The sequence below is a fragment of the Diachasma alloeum genome, unplaced genomic scaffold, assembly GCF_001412515.2.
Source record: "Diachasma alloeum isolate Michigan unplaced genomic scaffold, Dall2.0 Dall_scaffold_00200, whole genome shotgun sequence".
Taxonomy (NCBI): Eukaryota; Metazoa; Arthropoda; class Insecta; order Hymenoptera; family Braconidae; genus Diachasma; species Diachasma alloeum.
Window position 1 is genome coordinate 2,588,125 of NW_021680365.1, and position 21,323 is coordinate 2,609,447.

Below are 21,323 nucleotides of genomic sequence, written 5' to 3' on the forward strand. Positions count from 1 at the left end.
CATTCTGTGTGCGGCGCTGGGACCTTCTGGGGTCGCGTCGTTCCAATATGGCCGAAAATAGCACTGTCCGGGCTGACGACAGATGGCGGATTCCCGGAATTCAATGTCAATATTATGTTCTTTTGGAGTAATTCGTATTTATGAATGAAGTTGAAGAGTTGGACGAAAATTGTCTACGCGTATTTGATTAGGCGTTTGTGAATGAGGGGGGGATGAAGATAGTGGGGATTTTTTTGGGGTGGTCGAGAGGTTTTGGAGCAGGTGACGGAAAGGTTAGTGAAAGAGGTGCGTAGTGAACACATGTAAACATAACAATCAATAAGCGCGTAATTGGTGAATTTTGGAGAGGGGCAATTGGTATTTATATTTGGTTTTGGGGCATTGGAGTGGAAATATTTACGTAAAGCACCTCTTCCCAGAGTTTTTTTTAAATTGAGGGACAATTTCAATAAATATACTCAACTTTTTTGTTGTTCTCATTCTGATGTACAAAAAAGGTTTCTATGAAAATTTTGCTCTCATTCTGCAATTCTGAAAAATTTAGGAGGAACTAAAACCTCAGTGCAATTAAATTATCGTGTTTTACCTTTTCACTCATAATTTGTTCGATATTTAAAAATCAAACATTCGTCTTTCATCTGATTTTTAACACTTTTCGAAATTGATTGTCTCATAAAATAACTTTTCTGAAAAATAAGGAGAGATGAATTACACAGGTCCTGATTTAGTTTATTTACATTTGTTTTTATTCCATTGAAGTAAAAACATTTACGTAAAGTACCTTTTCCCAGAGTTTTTATCCTTTTTTTTTACAAAAAATTGAGGAGGGAAGGGAGCAAAATGGAATAGTTGAGGACGAGGGACAGTTTTTAATAAATATACTTCACTTTTTTGTTGTTCTCATTCTGATTACAAAAAAGGTTTCTATGAAAATTTTGCTCTCATTCTGCAATTCTGAAAAATTTAGGAGGAACGAAAACCTCAGTGCAATTAAATTATCCTGTTTTGCCTTTTCACTCATAATTTGTTCGGTATTTAAAAATCAAACCTTCGTCTTTCATCTGATTTTTCACACTTTTCGAAATTGTTTGTCTCATAAAATAACTATTCTGAAAAATAAGGAGAGATGAATTACACAGGTCCTGATTTAGTTTATTTACATTTGTTTTCATTCCATTGAAGTAAAAACATTTACGTAAAGTCCCTCTTCCCTGCGTTTTTATCCTATTTTTTTATAAAAAATTGAGGAGGGAAGGGAGGAAAATGGGATAATTGAGGATGAGGGAAAGTTTTTAATAAATATATTTTAAGTTTTTGCTGTTCTCATTCTGATGTAGAAAAGAAGGTGTCTATGAAAATTTTGCGCTCATTCTGCAATGCTGAAAAATTTAGGGGAAACTAAAACCTGAATGCAATTAAATGAGTTTTGCATTTTCACGCATAATCGATCTTTTAAAATCAAACTTTTGTTATTCATTTGATTTTCAATACTTTTCGAAATTGATTGTCTCATTAAATAACTATTCTGAAAAAGAGGGAGAGATGAATTACACAGGTCCTAATTTGGTTTATTTACATTTGTTTTTGTTGCATTGGAGTCAAAATATTTAGGGGAAGGTGGGGCAAAATGAAATGGCTCGTGACCTTCGTTAAATTTCAATATTTTCATTTATAAACAAAGATATCGGTAATTAGAGAAGATCAAAACACACGTTTTTGCTGTTTCACATCGATGTTTTGATGTTTCTCTTGAGGGAGAGATAAATTACACAGGTCCTGATATGGGTTATTTACATTTGTTTTTATTACATTTGAGTTAAAACATTTACGTAAAGTACCTTTCCTCAGAGTTTTGTTTTCTATTTTTTTTTAATAAAAAATTCAAGAGTGAAGGAGGAATACAGGGTAATTGAGGATGAGAGACAATTTTTGATAAAAATATTCAACTTTTTTGTTGCTATCATTCCGCTTTACACAAAAGATTTCTATGAAAATTGTGCATCTCCCTTCAATTCCGAAATGTTCGGGAGAAACTAAAACCTGAGTGTAATTAAATTATATTGTTTTGCCTTCTCACTAATGATTTTTTCGGTCTTTTAAAATCAAGCCTTGTTCATTCATCTGAATTTGAACAAATTTTTAAACTGTTTGTTTCATAAAAAGAACAAGCTTTGAAGAATAACAAAGCAATTCCCAAGCATTCCCAGCAATTTGTGGAAGTCATTTGACAAAACATTTTTTTCAAAAAAATAATGCACTCATCCTAGTTTACCAATTCACGACGTATCGAAATTCTATTTGACTTCTATTAAAATTCATGTAAAAATTTATTGAATTCGTTGTTCTTTTCGATTCCTAATCTAGAAAATTGCATAGATTTTATGCAATTGTGCAAAAGTGTGAAAAATATTAGATGAAAAAACATCTAATCATGTCGATTTTCCAATTCAATCTCTTAGCTATATTAATATTTAAAAAAAAACTTTACAAATTTAATTTTTTTTTCTTGCCCTATGAGATTTGAATTGAAAAACTGAAAAAATCTGTGCCCAAAAATTTTTATGGAAGCATTTCAACAGAACACATTGTATAAAAAGATAGAAAGCTATTGGTTTTTCCTGCGAAATATTCCCTGTGAATTGACGAGAAGAGAATTTTTTCCCCCAAACCCCCCCCCCCCCCCCCCCCGAAATTATTTAGTTTTGCCAGTGACAGTTTTTACCAAGAAAATTGTTCTCTTGAAATGATCATTTGTTTCATGAAAATTATAAGTGTTTATTAGACAGCCATATATTCTACTCAATACACTTTTTTTTCTCAGTGTAACATTCACTTGATAAAACCGGAGCCCCATATAATTCTCTGTAGAACGAATGTATTTACCCGAAAGACATATAAATGTCTCACAAGAACGATTACAACTACAAAAATGATCATGTTTTAGTGGAACCTTTATTTTTGTCCACAAGTAAATTAATTCAACGGCAGAACAAATTTTTTCCCTCAGTGTATTACTTTGATCACAATTTTCGATTAAATCTTTTGAAATCGTTATTCAAATGACTTCCGCAACTTACCAACTTCACATGTATGGCAGATGTTTACACCACCAAACTCAATGTTTTACGAAAGAAAAGTCGTTCGTTCTTGTCCCAATTGGAGGAGAATTCAAGGCTCGTTGAGGATGAAATAAGAAAACTGAGCATTAACAGCGTTAATTCCCCCAGGAACTGCGTCTCCGAGCCAAACCCTCATGAGCCCTCGTCATCCTGGCGGATTCGCAACGACTCGTCAGGTGTGAACGGTCTCCTGAACCCTTGCAACTCGTTGAACAAAAAAATGACAGTGGGCGGGAGGATCTTGATCTCCTCGAAACGCGTGGGTAACTCCTCGGGCCCAAGACGACCGGTTCCTGGATGCTACTGCACTCGAAGGCCCAAGAAGGTCCGATACAGATCAGCGAATACGATTTACAAAGCCTTCGAGCCCTGTCACTACTGCAAGAGTCAGTGCGATGTCTTCAGGGCTGAAGCTGAAGCTCCTCATGAGGCGCCAGTGTCTCCAGCCCTCAGCTGCGAGACTCTGAAGAAGGTCCAGGGCATAAGTTACACGCCAAGGTCAGAATTTCTGAGGAAAGTCCAGCGAAAAGTCTCCGGGCAATTTGTCGAGAGCATCTGTCCAGAGCAGTCTGCACGCTCTCTGCGGTCGTTACGAGAGTCATCTTCTCGAAGTTCACAGAGAAATCAAGAAATTCAGGACGAGAGAAATGAGAGTAGAGTATTGGGAGCTGCATTCAGTGAAGACGTCAGGAACGAGACGGAAAATGTGAAGATAAATCGACGAAATGAAGGGATAAGCATTCAGCTTGACTCCACAATTATAGATCCCCCCCCAGGGGATTTGGTCGAGGTTCCAGTCGAAGTTCACCGATCAGACACTTCATCAATCAGTCCGGAAGTGCACGATGTTGACGACTCAGTGATCGATAGATCCCGTAAATCCAGAGATAAAAGTTCTTCAAAGTCCATTCGCCCCAAACACCGAGAGCACCCTGTGGAGACACATCCAAGGGACTTTTCTCCAGAAATAGAAACAATTTTACCCCCGAGGGTTTCTCATAAATCTGAAAGGGTTGCAAAGAAAACGATAAGTTCGACGAACCGTGATGATAAGGAGAAAGAGGGCAAAGGGGGAAAGTCGAGGGAGAAGAGTGAAAAAGTCGTGAGAACGTTGAGTCAAAGAAGTTGCTACGACGCTTGTTGTGTGGTGAATGAGAGGCGTAGGGGTTCTAAAAAATCGAGGGAATGTGCAGACTGCTGTGGTCACGGTGATCGATGTCTCTCGCGTCTAGCGTCGGGGGTTATTCCTTTGGGTGAGGATAGGGAGACCCTGGAGTTGAGGAAGTTCAGAGAGAAGAATTACTTTGACACTCATGAGTCTAGTCATGCTATTCCCTCGTGTGAGTCGAAGGGATTTCTGGAGCAGTTCGAGTTGAATAGCCGACTCTTTCCTGAGCCCGTGGGACGACTGGCCAAGGACAATATCGTGGTCTCGATGCCACCGTGTGCAACTACCCAGTTGAAGATGATTCACTACTTTCCTAGGAATATTGTGAGGGAGGACAAGAGGGGAATTTCTAATTGCAACAAGAAGAGACATAAGAGTTGTCCTCTCACTGGCCATGCTATTGATCTTGGGGTGCTCAAAACTCCTTGTCCAGCTAATAGTCTTGCTCTCAAGTACCAGAAAGGCGTCGTTTAATTGATTTTATCGAGTTGTGAATTCTTTGGGGGGTGGTAAAGCATCATGAGTCGAATTTCACAATTTTGATGACTGTTGATTTATCTCAAATCGAGTGACTGGAGGAGAGAATGGCAAAAGATCTATCGACATCATCTCCTAGAATCACTCATTCACGAAATCATTCCATATTGAATAAGATGTAAGAAATCGGCTCATACGTATTAACATTTCACTGTTGAATGAACTCGAATTCATGAAACTGTGTGGTTTATAAATATTTTATGGGTAAGCAATTTGTATCTTGCACGGGAGAGACTGGATACATTCCTCAAACCACTACTGTGATGTTATATTATACCACTCGACCCTGTCATACATTTTTTTAATAAAATAGTGAGACAAACTGCGTCCTACAATTCTCATTTATTGTGACATTCATGGGTCTGTCGTCTTCGCAAAGATGTGTCTTTTTTGTTCTTTCATCCGCATCACATTGACCTTTTTTCCATCATCATTTGTTGTTTTTACAATTCGTGAGTAATCCCTCATTATCATATGAAAAAATTTAAGAGAAAAACCCAGCGTATTCGCTAGACAATTTTATTCGGTTTCTAGTGAACTGTCTATTAGTTTTTGGCAGATTATACTGAAATGTTCAATAGAAAATAGGCTATAGAAAACATTAACAGAGATAATTTCAATAGAATTTTCTATTGAGATATTTCCTATAGAATTTCCTCGGCTCGAATTTTCAAAGTTTGTTTGTTTGATTTTCTTGATGAATAGGAAAGAGAAATAGAATGCAAGATACATTGAACATTTGAGCCGTGGAAATTCTGTAGAAAATATCTAAGTAAAATAATTTATATAGAAAAGTCGGATTCTATTGACTTTTTCTATGGAATATATTCTGTTCTATTTCAATAGAATCGGCCACAAACTAATAGAAATTCAATAGAATTGCCTAGCGAATTCGCTGGGTTTTTCTCTTAAATTTTTTAAAGTGCTTGAATCCTAATTATAGATTATTCACACTGTCGCTACTGTTTTACATTTCCCAATTTGTTACATTTATTACAGTTGCTCTCCTTTTTACATTTTAGATTTTTAATTCACATCCTTCAAGGTGTTTAGAAATTATTTCCATGTATTTATGGATCATGCACTGTGGCACTGTTCAAATTACGCTCAACAGAGAATCTAATTATTATATAACTTGAAAAATGCAACATGTACTCCTCCCTACGCTAGGTCTTTTAATTAAATCTTTTCGTGCGTGCATTAATGCTTCCTATTGCAACATACTCATCGACTTGAAAGTATTCAATTTTCAGTCAATAATTCGACGTAATCTCAACTTCAGCAGTTATCGAAATTGGCAGGCAGTCAGTGTCATTCGAACTAATCAATCACTTACCTCTCACGCTGCACGATTGAAATCTCATTGATCCACATGAATGCACCGTATGAAGGTCTTTCATTTGCACTCGCTTAACCCGATTGAAAAGTGATTTTTTAGATCGAATCTACACATAATCCCACGTTTTCTTAAAATCTTACAGGTAAGTCTAGAAAATTATTTTGGCTTTCTATTGGACTTCCATTGAAAATTTTCTTGATTTTTAGCCGATTGCATTAGAAAAATCCGGCGTTTTTATACGCACTGATAGAAAAAATTAGTTATTGTTAACGAATGGATTTGGTTGAAGACGAGGGTCTATTCATCAAATGTTCATTCGTTTATACTTAACATTTTAACGAATCTCGTTTGGAATAAATGAATCAGTCTATCAGTGAAAGCTCATCAGAAAATATTATATAGGAAAAGTAGATTCTTATCTTCCTACATTGTTAGAAAATTACTCTTGAAATTTCAAGTGAAAAAGCTTGAAATTTTTAACGACGAGAAAGTTATATGAAATTAGGAATTGAATTGTATGTGATATTCAATTTTCACGATGAGTTTGAAAATTCAAGCTTTCGTTGAAAAATCGATGATCGTTCAACATGAAAAACCCAATTTTCTTGAATCTTCAAGATGAATGAGAAATATAGTGAACGTTTTCATTTGAAATTGAATTCAAACACATAAGATTGAAAATTCAGATGACATTGTGACTGAAATTGCAAGAAATTTTCAACAGTGTATGCACCTCATTCAGAAATTCCTTGACCTGAATTTTTTAAGTTTTCTCCATTTTCTTGATCAGAAAAAAAAGAATGAGAAAAATTTGGAAAATTTATGTCCAGAGATTCGCATTCAAAATACCTCAATTAAATGAGTTGTGTAGGAAGATCAACAATTCAATCGTAATTTTTCAAGAAAAAAAGCTCTCAATTTTCGATTTCTTGACAGTTTCCGTGGTGAGGAACTCTTATTGATTCTTATCGGGTATGAATTTAATTTTTCTATTCGGGTATAATTTAATTTTTGTTCAAGCAATGATATATGTATATTCAAGGGGATACGGCTCCTTGCGCCGTATTTTTCATACGACTTCAAGTTTTTTTTAAATGTTCGTTACACTCCAAAGAATAAAGTTAAGCATCCGTTTTACCTTATTCACAATAGATCATGAATAAATGAATTTTGAATTTCATAAATTTTTCGCGGCTCTAGAGTAGAGTAAAATTTATGAACTTCAAAATTCATTTATTCACGATCTATTGCGAATAAAGTAAAACGGATGCTTAACTTTATTCTTTGGAGTGTAACGAACATTAAAAAAAAACTGAAAAACAGGAAAAAATGAAGTTTTCCCTAAATTTTCCCTAGTTATTCCCGTATTTCGTCATATATCACAAACTGTGCAATGGGTCCCAAGGTTCAGTGAACACTTTTAAATTTCATCGACGTATCCCCTTAACCAGTTTCATGTATAATTTGTATCGAAATGTACTATTCCCAAAGAATTCGCTAGGTTTTTCCATGATATTTTTTCGTGCGTTTCATACACGGAGAGAAATATTCAATCAAAATTACGTATCTTTTCCGTAATTTCGGAGCGAAAAGTGGTTGTAGGAAGTTTTACGGAACTGTCACGGAATTTTTTCAGAGAGTTCCGTAATTTTTATCTGAATCTCCTGTGAAAAATTACGATACCGTCACTTAAATTTTCTGGGTCGATTCCGTAATCGGTGAGCCAATTGTGAGTTCCGTAATTTTTACTGAACATTTCTCTCCGTGTAGGGTTCCAGTATAGATCTGCATTTCATACTCGGCACTTCACGGATCGAAAGATAGTGACTGATATTTTTTGCTGATAGGGAAAAATTCTCCTAATTATTCACCACCAGGGAAGTAAAAAACTAACATTGATTAATGCGGAAGTTTAATTATGATGATGATCAATGATGACAATGCCTATGACGATAGTCTTTCCGATGGTAAGAATTCTTTTATTATTATCTATGAAATAAGTACAGAAGAGGAAGAAATGACTCTGAAGTTGAAAACATCGGGAAATGCATATTTCCTAATGATCGAGGAGTTGAGTAATCACATTGACACCTCTGTAGGATATTCATAATTTCTTGCACCGAGTTATGTTTCAGAAATTTTCACAAAAAATTTCGGAATGGCCTTTGCAGCATCTTCAACCCTCTCAAATTGGTTGAGAGAGTAAACAAAAAAACAGGTTGTTGATGATTTTCCGTGCTACATCATTTGGATTCATAAACAATCTGTGGTCATAGCAAGGACAAACTGTCTGACGCAACAATGGATTGTCTTCTTTCATCTTGTAGTATGATAGTATGATTACTGAGATATTATTTGTTATAACGTGGAAGACAAGAATTCTGTGAAAAAATACGCGTGTCAATAGTGGAAAAAAGTTCTTTGGAAAACTTGATGTTTACTGTTAATAAACATCAAGCCAGATAGTTGTTATTTCATCTGCAAACAGGCCATATTTTATGTAACTATTGTGCACTGGTTAGAATTTTTATCTGAATTTTCCGTGTGAAACATAAAAAAAAATAAACAAATTTGAATTTGAGACTTACGATCTCAAATTGAGACTTAGGGAAGTCTCAACTTGGGATTTTCGAAAGTCCAAGTTAAGACTTTCGAATATATCAAGTTGAAATGTTCGGAAATATCAAGTTACGACTTTTGAATGTATCAAGTTGAACGTTTCGAATGTCTCAAGTTAAGAGTTTCGGAAGTCTCAACTTCAGACATTCGAACGTCTGAGTTTAATACTTGAAAATCTCAACTTAAACCCTCTAAACGTCTCAAGTTGAGACTTTTAAATGTTTTCAAAGTCTCAAGTTAATACTTTCAGAAGGCAAAAATTGAGCTATTTAAAGTCACAAATTGGAACTTTCGAAAGTCTCCATTTGAGACCCGGAAATTTCTATCAAGTGACATTTCCTAGTATGAAATAAAATAGTTTCTATGGGACATTTACTATTGAAAACGCGCAGTAAAGTAGCGAAATTCTTTAATGAAATCGGCAGAAAAACTAATAGAATTTTCAATAGAACTTCAATAGAATTTTCTATGTAATTTTTTCGTCCATGCTATTTTGCCAATCCATATTCTGGAATTTTATGACTGACTTTGATCTACTGATGTGTGAAATAAAACTAATTAAAAATATAGATGTTCATCGTAGTTCTGGGTCATATTTTTGTCAGTTGCAGGAATTGGTGAATGAAAGAAAGAAGAAAAAACTCCTCGATGTATTTGTGATGTACCGTGGCCCAGAACTACAATGAACATCTACGTCATAAGTGTCGAGAACTTAATTTTCATAATTTAATAACAAATGTACACAATGGATTGAGTGTAGGATGAAAACAGACAAAAGTCACAGGTAGTTATTTGTTCCAGATAAAAAAAGACGTTAGGCTCATTCGAAAAAAATACAACGGTGAGGAATGATCGTTGAACTACATCTCCTGAGCGATTGCGTCCAGTGGACCTCATTTTGTATTCACAAAAAGTTATTGTCGTGAACAATTCCGCAAACTGTCTCCTTCTAATCCTCAGTGTGTCTCACTCCTCCTTGTACGACGAACTGACACTAGGTTCCACGCATGAAAAAATTAAATAGAAACTCTAGCGATTCTGTAATGCAAAACAAACCAAAATCCAGCGGAAAAACTTGGAAAATTTGTGCCCAATAACTATAATAGAAAAAATCTCATGGGAAAAATTCGAATAGAAATTTAAAATATATTGACTCTGTCATATCAGATTTGCAATAGAATCAGCACAAAGATAAATCGAATTTTTCGATACAATTCCGATGGAAAACCTATAGAATGGAAACCCCATAGAATTCCTATAGAATTCACCCAATAGAACTTTTTTGCGAATTCGCTAGGTTTTCTGTTGAATTTTTTCATACGTATCTTCTCGATTTTTGAATGAATTGATTTAGCGTAATTTGGGACTGAAAATTTATGTTTCGATTGGATTCTAATTGATCTAATCGATTCTAATGGATTTCTCTTGAACTTTCTACTAGTTTTTGGCAGATTCTATTAAAATGGTCAATCGAAAAGGTCAATAGAATTCGATTTTTCTATGTATCTTAGACTCTTCAGACATTTTCTATAGAATTTCCTTATCTCAGATTATCTAAGTTTTTTTCATTCTATTTTTGTTTCCTTCTCATCAAGAAAATCAAACAAAAAAAATTGGAAAATTTGAGCCGAAGAGATTCTATTGAAAATATCTTAATAGAATAAATTGTATAGAAAAATCGAATTCTTTTGACCTTTTCTATAGAATATTTTCCATTGAACACTTCAACAGAATCGGCCGAAGACTATTAGAAAGTTCAGTAGAAATCCAATAGAATTGTCTAGCGAATTCGCTAGCTTTTAGAGATTTACCAGAATTTTTCTGATTTATATTAAATTGACGGTTTCCATCGATTTCGTCATGAAATTGTGACTTTTTAATGACAAATTCTCTCAAAATTTCAATGAAACTCTCTCTCTTTCTCTCTCTCTTGATAGACATTTACTAAAAGTTGAAATTTCATAACCAGTTTTTCCCTAAATAGATTTCAGTGTCACTCATATGAAGATTAGAATTAGGTTGTTCATAAAATTTTAGTTGTTTTTCTTTTTTTTATCTGCGTATCTACTCTTTTATCGTGTAATACACATATAAAACATTTAATAGGAAAATCTCGCGCATTCGCTAGGCACTTTGGTAGGTTTGCAGATTTTCATTCTTCCACGGTTAGAAAAAAATTGAATTTTATGAAGGCTTGAAAAGTAAGTTGCAGGNGGGGGGGGGGGGGGGGGGGGGGGGGGGGGGGGGGGGGGGGGGGGGGGGGGGGGGGGAATTCGAGCAGCAACAAAACGAGAATTTACAAACTTACTTTAATTTTCCGTCGCAATCTGAATGGTCGCTATCATTATGTTAATTTTTCATTTCATTGAAAATTCTAGAAGATTTTTAGCGGATTTTTTAAAATTTCTATTAATTTTCTGAAATTATTCAACTGCATTATTGAATTGTAAATTTTTAACGACGAAATGTCTTAAAATTCCAATGGAACTATCACTAGATAGACATTTCCGAAGAGTGTAGGAGAAATTTTCGCCAAAAATTGAAACAATTTATTAATTGAATAGAAAAACTGACTTCCAGATGATATTGATTCATCTAATTACATCCAGGAAATACTTGTAAAAAATACAAACGAGTCCAAATAAAACTGAAAATTACTTGTTGCAATGATTCACGTATTTAATTCAGGATCACCCTGTTGGAAATTTTCCGTGTCTGAATTTGCTGTGCCAAATTCCGAAAAAATTTTTTGTGTTCAAGTTCCACTTAATTTTCAAGGAAATCTTGTCACCGAAAAATCAAATATTCCAATGATCTGGAAATCAATAAAAGACTTGATTTTGCAGATCAATTACTCTGTGAAAATTCAGAAAAATCAGGAAAATTCGGGGAAAAATTAAAAATTCGTGTAATTTTGTTTCTGAATATTCATGTTCCACTGAAAATTCAATCAAGTTGTGAAATTTCCATCTCACTCCCACTGAAAACTCATGAATATCCGTGAATTCTACTTAAAACATGAAATTTCATAACCACTTTTTCCCTAAATCCGATTCAATGTCGCTCTCATGAGATTTATTGTAATATCTTCTACGAAATTTCAAAAAAAATTTAGCAGTGCAGAAGAATCCCATGTCCAATTTTTGTCTTCTGCGGGACGATTAGCCGGAAGAAAAGCTGCTTGGGCCCGACCTGGAGGGGCATGCGTTTAAATACTGTCCATGATTGACTGTGTCGAGTCAGTCGTCACACGAATCTCCTAACGAGCTAACACTTCGGACGACAATCTCAGAGATTCCGTGGCATTCCTACCATTCTATACCGATTCCTTAACAAAAAAAAATTAATTAAATCAATCATGCAACTTGTTACCGGAATTTTTCTCTTGTTTTGTGTGATAACACACGGTGCTGACTTACGTGAGTGAAAAAAATACACATATATATACACATATATTTTATTTTGAAAAGAAAGAGAAGAAATATATCTTCAGTAGATTAAGGCTGTCAATCGTGTTTGAGAAGGGAAATATTAAAAAAATTGTTCTTCCCCTTCACTAGTACAGAAAAATGTATTAAGGGGAGACCGCGAAATTTGAAAGTTGCAGAGAATTGTACCTACCATGATTTTAGTAGGGGAAGGTAGGGCAAAGCGGACCAGGAGGGCAAAACGGACCGCAGGGCAAAACTGGCCACAGACAGAAAATTGGTAATTTTTCATTTTTTTTTCTTTTCTTCAAGTCAGGAACACTGAATGTGTTGAATTAAAAGTGAGTTTCTTGGATCGTAACCGTCATAGGCGTTTTATAGACAAGTGTCATTGAACCGCAATTAAATTTATCAATTTTCTGTCAGTAGGCCGTTCGGTCCTGCGGTCCGTTTTGCTCTACCCTCCCCTACTCATTTTTTATACCGTCTTATTTATTTATTATTTGCCATGTATACCCTACTCGGGTTTTTACAAGTTCCCTAATTTGTGGTTATCATGGGCCGACTTCCTCTCCAACCGTGTCGCATAGTACCCCAGGAGCTGTACGCCGTGCACAAACTTCTCTTTTTACGCTTCGAAGTCCAATTTGGCTTTGATCTGTGCATACCCAAACGGCCACTTAAATAATATGTTGATTGTTTATATTTCATCACTTACTTATCATAATCCAGTTACGCTGGCAAGTGTCACGCTGACACTGCTATATATCCACATATTCACCAATGACACAATTGACCAAATCTAGGGCATAACATTTTTTGAGCATTCATTTTATAAAACTGCCATACTATTGATCAAAAAAATATTTTAAAAGTTTTAAAAGTCGTGGGTTATTGGAGTGAGACTTTTCATACGTTGAAGATTGATTATATAGATCTAAAAACGAATAATTAGTGCAATAAAATTTTTTCTATTGTTCGTTTGCCCGAAAACGCTTAAAATTCCAAAAACAGTCCAGGGCCTCCAATTTTTAAGCTACGAAGAATTTTTTTTTCAAAATTTTCGGAAAAATATGTGGAATAACAATTACGAGCTATTTTTTTTTTAATTCGCCAAATTTGCTTTTTTTGTATTTTTTTACACAAATAGTGAATTTTTTTATATGAAAAAAAGGTAAATCAGCTGTTTAGGACTCGAATTCCAAAAAACTGGCTCATAATTATTGTTCCACACACTTTTCCGAAAGTTTTGAAAAAAAAAATCTTTTATAGCTCAAAAATTGGAGGCCCGGACTGTTTTTAGCATTTTAAGAGTTTTCGGGCAAACGAACAATAAAAAATTTTTTTTTACACTAATTATTCGTTTTCAGATTTATATAATCGATCTTCAACTTATGAAAAGTCTCACTCCAATAAACCACGACTTTTAAAACTCATAGTAGCCTCCCCTTAACATGAAAAACCCAATTTTCTTAAATTTTCAAGATGAATGAGAAATTTAGTGAACGCTTTCATTGATGACATTGTGGCTGGAATTTCAAGAAATTTCTAACAGTAGATGTATTTTTTTTACCGAGAAAATTGTAAGATATCCACTAAAAACCAGTATTTTTTCACTGAGCTACATTTCGCTCCACGATTACCATTCGTATAGTAAAATTTGTCACGATTTTCGAGGTAATTTTTATCCAACTTTTCTCTCCGTGTAGACTAATCAGAGATCGTGTAATTGTTCTCAAACCTTGGTGAGCAGTTTAGCCCCAACCGGTGATAAAAGAGAAAGTCGATTGCCAGATTATGCTCGGGTAGACGCATAGGGAATGCAGGGGTTACTGCAGGTATTGCAAAATAATGCTTCACGATTGTCCAAATAACTTTGACATTTCTCTTTCAGCCTCCAATTTCAAAATCTGCAAGCAGAATGATCCGAATCTGGAGGAGTGTTTCGCTGAGGCCTCCAAGCAGGCGATCAACTTGATGGCACCCGGTAAAGTGTTCATTTTCGTGATTCAATTAGTTTTGCTTCCGAATGGAAGCATTGGATTCTTCAAATCCGAAATTTCCAATTTTTGCTCCCAAATGGAAGCTTTTAATCGCTCAAATTTAAGTTTCCAATTTTGTGTATTTTGTGTAACTAAATATGGCTTAAAAAGTCTGAATATGTGATTTTTAGATGGTGTCTGTATGTATGTGGTCTTTTTTCTTTATTTTTTATTCTCGAAATTGAAATTAAGGCCCGGGTGTACCATCTTTTGAACGTTATCTCGATGTTTTTTTCATCCTTCGTCATCTGAAATTGTTAATTAAGTCCTGCATCATGCAGAAGTTTTGAAAAATTATGAATGAATAATAAAAAAAAGTAGAAAAAATTCTTAATTTTTTCAGAGAGCATTTTTAATTTATATTCAGAATAAGTTGGATAACAAGAAATTGAAAAATGTATCTGATTTACGGTGACAAATGGCGGCCTGTCACCCAATATCATGCAGGGGGAAGACTGATTTCGTAAATCTTTTCCCACACTGCACAGAGACATTTATTACGGAAAAGGCTCTTTGAAAAAAGTTGTAATATTTTGGAGAATTTTTTAATCACACTTTTATCACATAAAAATGGCAGATGATTACATATCACTGTTTTGAAAATTGAGATACCTAGCTGTCACTTCCCATGAGGAGTTAGTGGTTTGTTATCCACTATGGAAAATGACAGCTAATAGATAATTTGCTACAGCGAATCAGATATTTGAAATTTCTACTTTTTTCAACTCATTCTGAATCCCAATTAAAAACTCTCTTTGAAAAGTTCAGAATTTTTTCTATTTTTTTTACCATTTCATCATAATTTTTGGGAATTTCTACATGATGTATCACTCAATTGACAATTTTGGATTTCGAAAGATAAAAAAAATTCAGGTGACATTCGAAAGATAGCACACCCGGCCCTTAAATTAGTTAAATTTAAATTAACTGAATAATTCAATTGCGATTGAATAGCCATGATTAAAATCATGAATATTCAGTGTCATTTAAATTACTCTTTGAAAATTACAAACTCTTTGAAAAGTTACTACTCTATTAGTACTATTAGTACTAAATTATTAGTATTATCTAATAATTCTATTAGTACTAAAATAAAGTACTAAAAGTCTATTAGTACTAAATTACTACTCTTTGAAAAGTTCAGAATTTTTTCTATTTTTTTTTATCATGCTATCATAATTTTTGGGAATTTCTACATGATGTACCACTCAATTGACAATTTTGGATTACGAAAGATAAAAAAAATTCAGATGACATTCGAAAGATAGCACACCCGGCCCTTAAGTTAATTAAATTTAAATTAACTGAATAATTCAATTGCGATTGAATAGCCATGATTAAAATCATGAATATTCAGTGTCATTTAAATTACATTTTGCACAGAATTATTATTTTTTTCAATATTTGTTGTTTATAAATAAACAATTGAAATTGTTTGAACTTTCCGAAACCTAATTTTTTTAGGCATGAAATCGATTTGTCGTAAAACTCTGAATATGAATAAATTTGTTATGATCCCGAACAATAGTACATTATGTCATTAGACGATAAAAGGATCATCTGAGGAATGTGACTTTATAATCCGAGCCGAAGGCGAGGTGATTATAATCACCTCTGTCAGATGAACCTTTTACCGCAGTGTGACATACAATATTTTATGTCATTGGACCCGAAAACCACGATCTAACCGAGCGAACCGAGAAGAATTCTAAAATTACTTAATTTTTCAAAAATTGACCACCGGGAAGGCGGTGGTGGACATGTTCACATACAGACATGGTCGCCAAACTTCGTATTTTTACGTTTCAATCCATTCTACATAATTTCCAATCAAAATTAGGGAACGTGACAATCAGACGATTACAATGCGTCCATTCGCAAGCAAAAGATAGCCAAAGTACTTGGATATCTAGAATAAGCTCTATTCATTGAAACAAATCAAAATTTAATTCTTCATTATGATTCGAAAAAATTGATGTTTTTCCAAAAATTCATTTTTCAACGATTACTCAAAAAATTGTCGTATGTAATACCACAACAGCTTCAAAATTATCAGGGATTTCCCGATAGATTTGTTGCAAATAAACGAAGGGGTCAAGTTTTTCCAGTTAAATGATTTTTCCAGAAAAACTTGACGAGTTCGTTTGTATGCAGGGAACCTCAAGGGAAATACCTCATTAATTTGGAAGCTCGAGTGGTATTCGGAAGCAGTGACCGGCATCAATCATTATTCCAGAAATATTAAGAGAATTTTTTCCCCAAAATATCCGAATTCATTCATTTATCATTGGTACTTAGAAAATAATAAAATAATTGAGAATTTAAATTTTTCAAATAACTATTCGGTAAATAATTGAAAATTTCCTAAAAAATATTAGAGATTATCAAATAATCGTCATTCTTGCGAATTCGATTATTGATTGGTGAAATAATTCGGAATTTGAATATTTTATTGTTGATTAATTTAATAATTGAAAATTGTTAAGTTCTATTCTTGATTGAGTATTTAGGAAATTAATGATAATTATAATTTATGATTATGCCTATCTCTGTTCGGAAGAGAATTTTTTCATCCAAATTTTGGCCAAGAGAATTACACTATAAGAGAAAATGTCATTTTCATAATTGGGGTTTATCAGTGGGGATTATTTTAAAATCGCGGTTGATCGGGCCTTGTGACAAAAAGAATTAAAAAACAGAGAACCCATTCAGAAGCAAATCGCTAATTTATTAGCAACAATAACTATACCCATTTATTTAAAAAAATGCAACTGTCCACTCGTTTGTGTCAGGCTAACTAATTTGGCCTCAGCAGTTCGAATACGCTATCTTTCGGATATCTGTTCTCAGAAGTTCGAATATGTGAAATATATGGGAAATAATTCATTAACAGGCTGAAGGCCGTCGGGCGATGGTCAGTCGCAAACCCCTTGCGGCAAATCACGTTAAAAATGAAAAAAATGAAAAAATAATTCCTTAAAATTGAATTCGTGTTTCAGGACTGAAAAGTCTGAGATTATTGCCCATCGACCCTCTGTCAGTCGATTCAGTGTCCATCGGAGAAGGAGGAGGAGCCGTTAGCCTCAAGCAGGAGTATCGAAATATAAAACTTTATGGACTCTCCAAGGGCCTCGAAGTCTCAGATTATAAGTAAGAAATTATTATCTGCTGTATAACCTTCGAATCTTTCCAATGTCTCTTGCGATAGCAATCAAGTCTGGAAAGAATACTGTATTCCTTGGCAGCTAGTTTTCGAAATGTATTTCGCAATCGAAGAGGGATGGCGAAATTTTTCATAAATCCATTTTTATAGCTTCGAATTTTCTCGACGGGAAAAGTCTTCCACAAGGTCATCTTGAAGTGGAGTTTATTGCCCTTGACACAAATTCGTATAGAATATCTTGAAATTAAAGAGAATATGTATGACAACATTCGAGAGAAAACGCTAGCGCTAACGCATAATTAGTGCATTTTCAGATCTATATAATCGATCTTCGACGTATGAAAAGTCTCATTCCAATAGCCCACGACTTTTAAAACTCATAGTAGTCCCCCCTTAAGTGGTCGCATCGTGAAGGAGTCCCGCTCCACTCTGCGTTGCTCCAAATGCTTCGAAAGTTCATATTTTCATAAATTTTAGGGTAGATCTGCCGAATCTCGTCTTTAAATCAATGTCCTTCAATCCACAAGTGGATTTTGTCGCTGATTACACGGTCGATGGAAAAGTTTTGGTGTTGCCCATTCGAGGTCATGGCCGCTCCAATATTACGATGTGTAAGTGTCCTTTACTATATTAATTATCTTATGTTAGTCATCAAGTAAGCCTCTTATTTCAGGCTGCATATCACGTATACAATTTCATGAAAAAAAACCAGTCGATTTTATAGAATCGCCCACCAGCATTTGATTGCCTCAATTATGGATGAGTATAGAGACTAGGGTATGTCTCCTGTTCTACTCGCTATTCGGATGGCCATTGAAGGGTCCCCTGACCTCTCGGCTTCAAATGAGTGCCTTTCAGAATAATTTCCACAAATTAACCACGTTATCCCAAATTCACAATTGATTTTAGTCACCACTTCACTACAAAATTGTCGAATTAATGAAGATGATTGGGATGTTGGCAACCCTTCTTGTTGAATAAAATGATGAAATTTGAGAGTCATTTCAGTAGCAAAGTGGTAAAACGGTGCAAGTCAATTTTGACTATTGACCAGTTTTCAATGAATATCTCGGAATCTAAGGGAGATAGCTAAGTTTTTGTTATAACCTTCTTTGTAGAGCCGGTTGGGAGCTACAATAAATGTAATTACGAAAATTTCGGTATCTCCCTTAGATTCCGAAATATTCCTCAAAAACTCAACTGGGAGATAAGTCCACGTATGAAACAATCGCATAGAAATTTATGTCATTGAGCCCGAAAACGGCCCAATGACAATATTTTATATTGTATATCACACGGCGATAAAAGTATTTTCTGACGAATGTGATTATAAAGCCACATTCGCCAGATAATACTTTTATCGCCCGATGACATAATCTACTATTTCTATGTGGATTGCGTACAGAATTTCTATAGGATTTTCGTATATGATATTCGAATAGTTCTATACGTATATTTTTTATACAAATTATTTCTATACGATTTCTATAGGTTTGATCCCATACGACCCACTCTCTACGTTTTTCTCTGAAGCGTTTAGACATCTTTCGTATGAAAACAAACATTTATGTATAGAAATAATTCGTATAGAAAATATTCGTATAGAAATATCCGAATATGATATACGGAAATCCTATAGAATTTCTATATGCAATCCGTATAGAAAATTTCTATACGATTTTTTCATACGTGTCGACTTGAACCGTTTTACCACTTCGCTACGGATTTGAGAAATAACGAATTCGTATTTTAGCGTTTTGGAAAATAGGAAAAAATGTAGAAGCTACAGGCAATTGAGCACTTGCGATTCATAATTTTTGACGCAATGTCCATTATCCAGTAATTCAAATTAGGTTTTACCCACTCGAATCAGATCCCGAGCAATTCCATTTTTTAAAATTTCATATACGTTTTTTCTATCTTTAAAAAAGAATTATCCACGGATGAAAAAGACTGAATGCAGAAACCTCATTCAAATTTTTTTATAGGGAAAAGTAGAGCAACAATGGTTTTTCTTGCAGTTTTTTACCTTTTGCTTCCGAATGGCAACATTGGAATCATTTAATTTTCACATTTCCTAATTTTGCTTAGAAATGATATAGAATATTTTAAAGCGTAAAAATATGAACTGCGACGACCTGGTATTTATGTGCGGGTGTCAGTTTATTTATGACAAAAAACGATAAACACTCTTCCAAGTAGAAAATTTCCAGTCACATGTTCACGGTCACCTGCTTGTTTCTACTGCTTTGCGGGTGGTCGGGGTTCAATTAGCCTTTGATATTAGCTAGACAGTCACGGGCTCAAAACTCCCAAATAATTAATCATTATACCCGATTTATCCTGCACGGAGATAAATATTCAGTAAAAATTACGGAACTCACAATTCACTCATCGATTACGGAATTGACTTAGAAAATTTAAGTGACGGTATCGCAATTTTTTACAGGAAATCAGATAAAAATTACGGAACGCTCCGGAAAAATTCCGTGACAGTTTCGTAAAATTTCCTACAACCACATTTCGCTCCGGAATTACGGAAAAGATACGTAATTTTTATTGAATATTTCTGTCCGTGTGGTATTTCACTTTGCCTTATCGTCGCTTAAATTATTATATTTTATCGCTGCTCTACTAATTTTCCTCCACTTTAAATTGGATTAAAATAAATGAATTAAAATGAATATAATATTAAAGTAAATGTTTCAATTGCAAAAATTTCAGTGAACCTGAAGACCCAAAATACATTTTACGGCGAGAAATTCGAGAAGGATGGTGAAACCTACATGAGAATAACGAAGTACAACGTAAAATTCAACCCCGAGAAGGTTCTCCTGAAATTTGAAAATCTCTTCGGCGGTGACAAATTCCTAAGTAATCAGATGAACACCTTCTTGAACGAGAATGCAGATCTCCTCTTTAAAGAGCTCCAGGCCTCCTACGAAGAGACATTCGGTCTCGTATTCGCCCAGATGGCTAACGAAATATTCACTCGAGTGCCCTTCAACAAAATTCTACCCGAGTCGTAGACCCCCCAAACCCCCCACAATTAAATTATGTAAATATTACGAATTAAATAAACAACCATTTCATTTTTAAAAATGCACAAAACCGAAAAATTCATTTGAAAAGAAACAAATAGGCGTTTATTTACAAGAAGTAGGTGTAGCTACATTATTTCTTGGTAATTGTTTGTTTTTAATCGATTTTTTGGAGGTTTCTGTTCCAATAAATTAGAAGCCACAGGCGATTGGATAGTTTTTATCTATCATTTTTTATTCAATTTTCTTCATTCAGTAACATAAAAATTTAATGCAAGATCCCAATACAAGATTTCGCGTGAATTATTGTACTTTATTCATTGTCTACTGATTTTTCTCCATCTTCAATACAAAATAAATATTTCAGTTTCGAAAATTTTAGTGAATCTGAACACCCAGAATACATTCTGCGCTGATAAATTTGAGGAGGATGGTGAAACCTACATAAGAATAACGAAATACAAAGTAAAATTAAGTCCCGAGAAAATCCGCGAAACGTAATTTTTTATGTTTTTTCATCTGTCATTTTTTATTCAATTTTCTTTATCCAGTAGCAAAACCGTGAATTACAGTACTTTATCTATCGTCTGCTGATTTTTCTCCATCTTAAATAAAGAATAAATATTTCAGTGGCAAAAATCTGACTATGTAAAATTGAAAAGAAACAGGCGTTTATTCACAGAAGGCAGGTGTAGCTACATTATTTCATTCGGTTTACTTTCTATTATGCTTAGTAATTTTTTGTTTTTTAATCGATTTTCGTTAGATTTCTGTTCCAAGAATTTCAAAGCTACAGCTCATGGAACTCTTTCCATCTATCATTCTTTACTCAATTTTCTTTAACCAGTAATAAAAAAATTTAACGCA

At 34.3% G+C, this 21,323-nt stretch overlaps 2 protein-coding genes across 3 annotated transcripts; both read left to right on the plus strand.

The window, feature by feature from the left end:
• Positions 1–78: 78 nt before the first annotated feature.
• Positions 79–20,772, plus strand: LOC107035771 (protein takeout-like). 2 transcript variants are annotated; one of them, XM_015253349.1, is made up of 5 exons: positions 79–285; positions 14,105–14,197; positions 17,252–17,402; positions 17,893–18,026; positions 20,140–20,772. In XM_015253349.1, the coding sequence occupies exons 1-5, from the start codon at positions 213–215 to the stop codon at positions 20,442–20,444; spliced, it is 756 nt and encodes a 251-aa protein (XP_015108835.1). In that variant the 5' UTR covers positions 79–212; the 3' UTR covers positions 20,445–20,772. The 2 variants fall into 2 exon arrangements, with proteins under 2 accessions (XP_015108835.1, XP_015108836.1); XM_015253350.1 differs by lacking the exon at positions 79–285 and adding an exon at positions 12,038–12,201.
• On the plus strand, positions 3,091–5,149 carry LOC107035770. Its single transcript, XM_015253348.2, has one exon. It carries the CDS (start codon positions 3,091–3,093, stop codon positions 4,759–4,761), a length of 1,671 nt encoding a protein of 556 aa, XP_015108834.1. The 3' UTR covers positions 4,762–5,149.
• Positions 20,773–21,323: the final 551 nt, after the last annotated feature.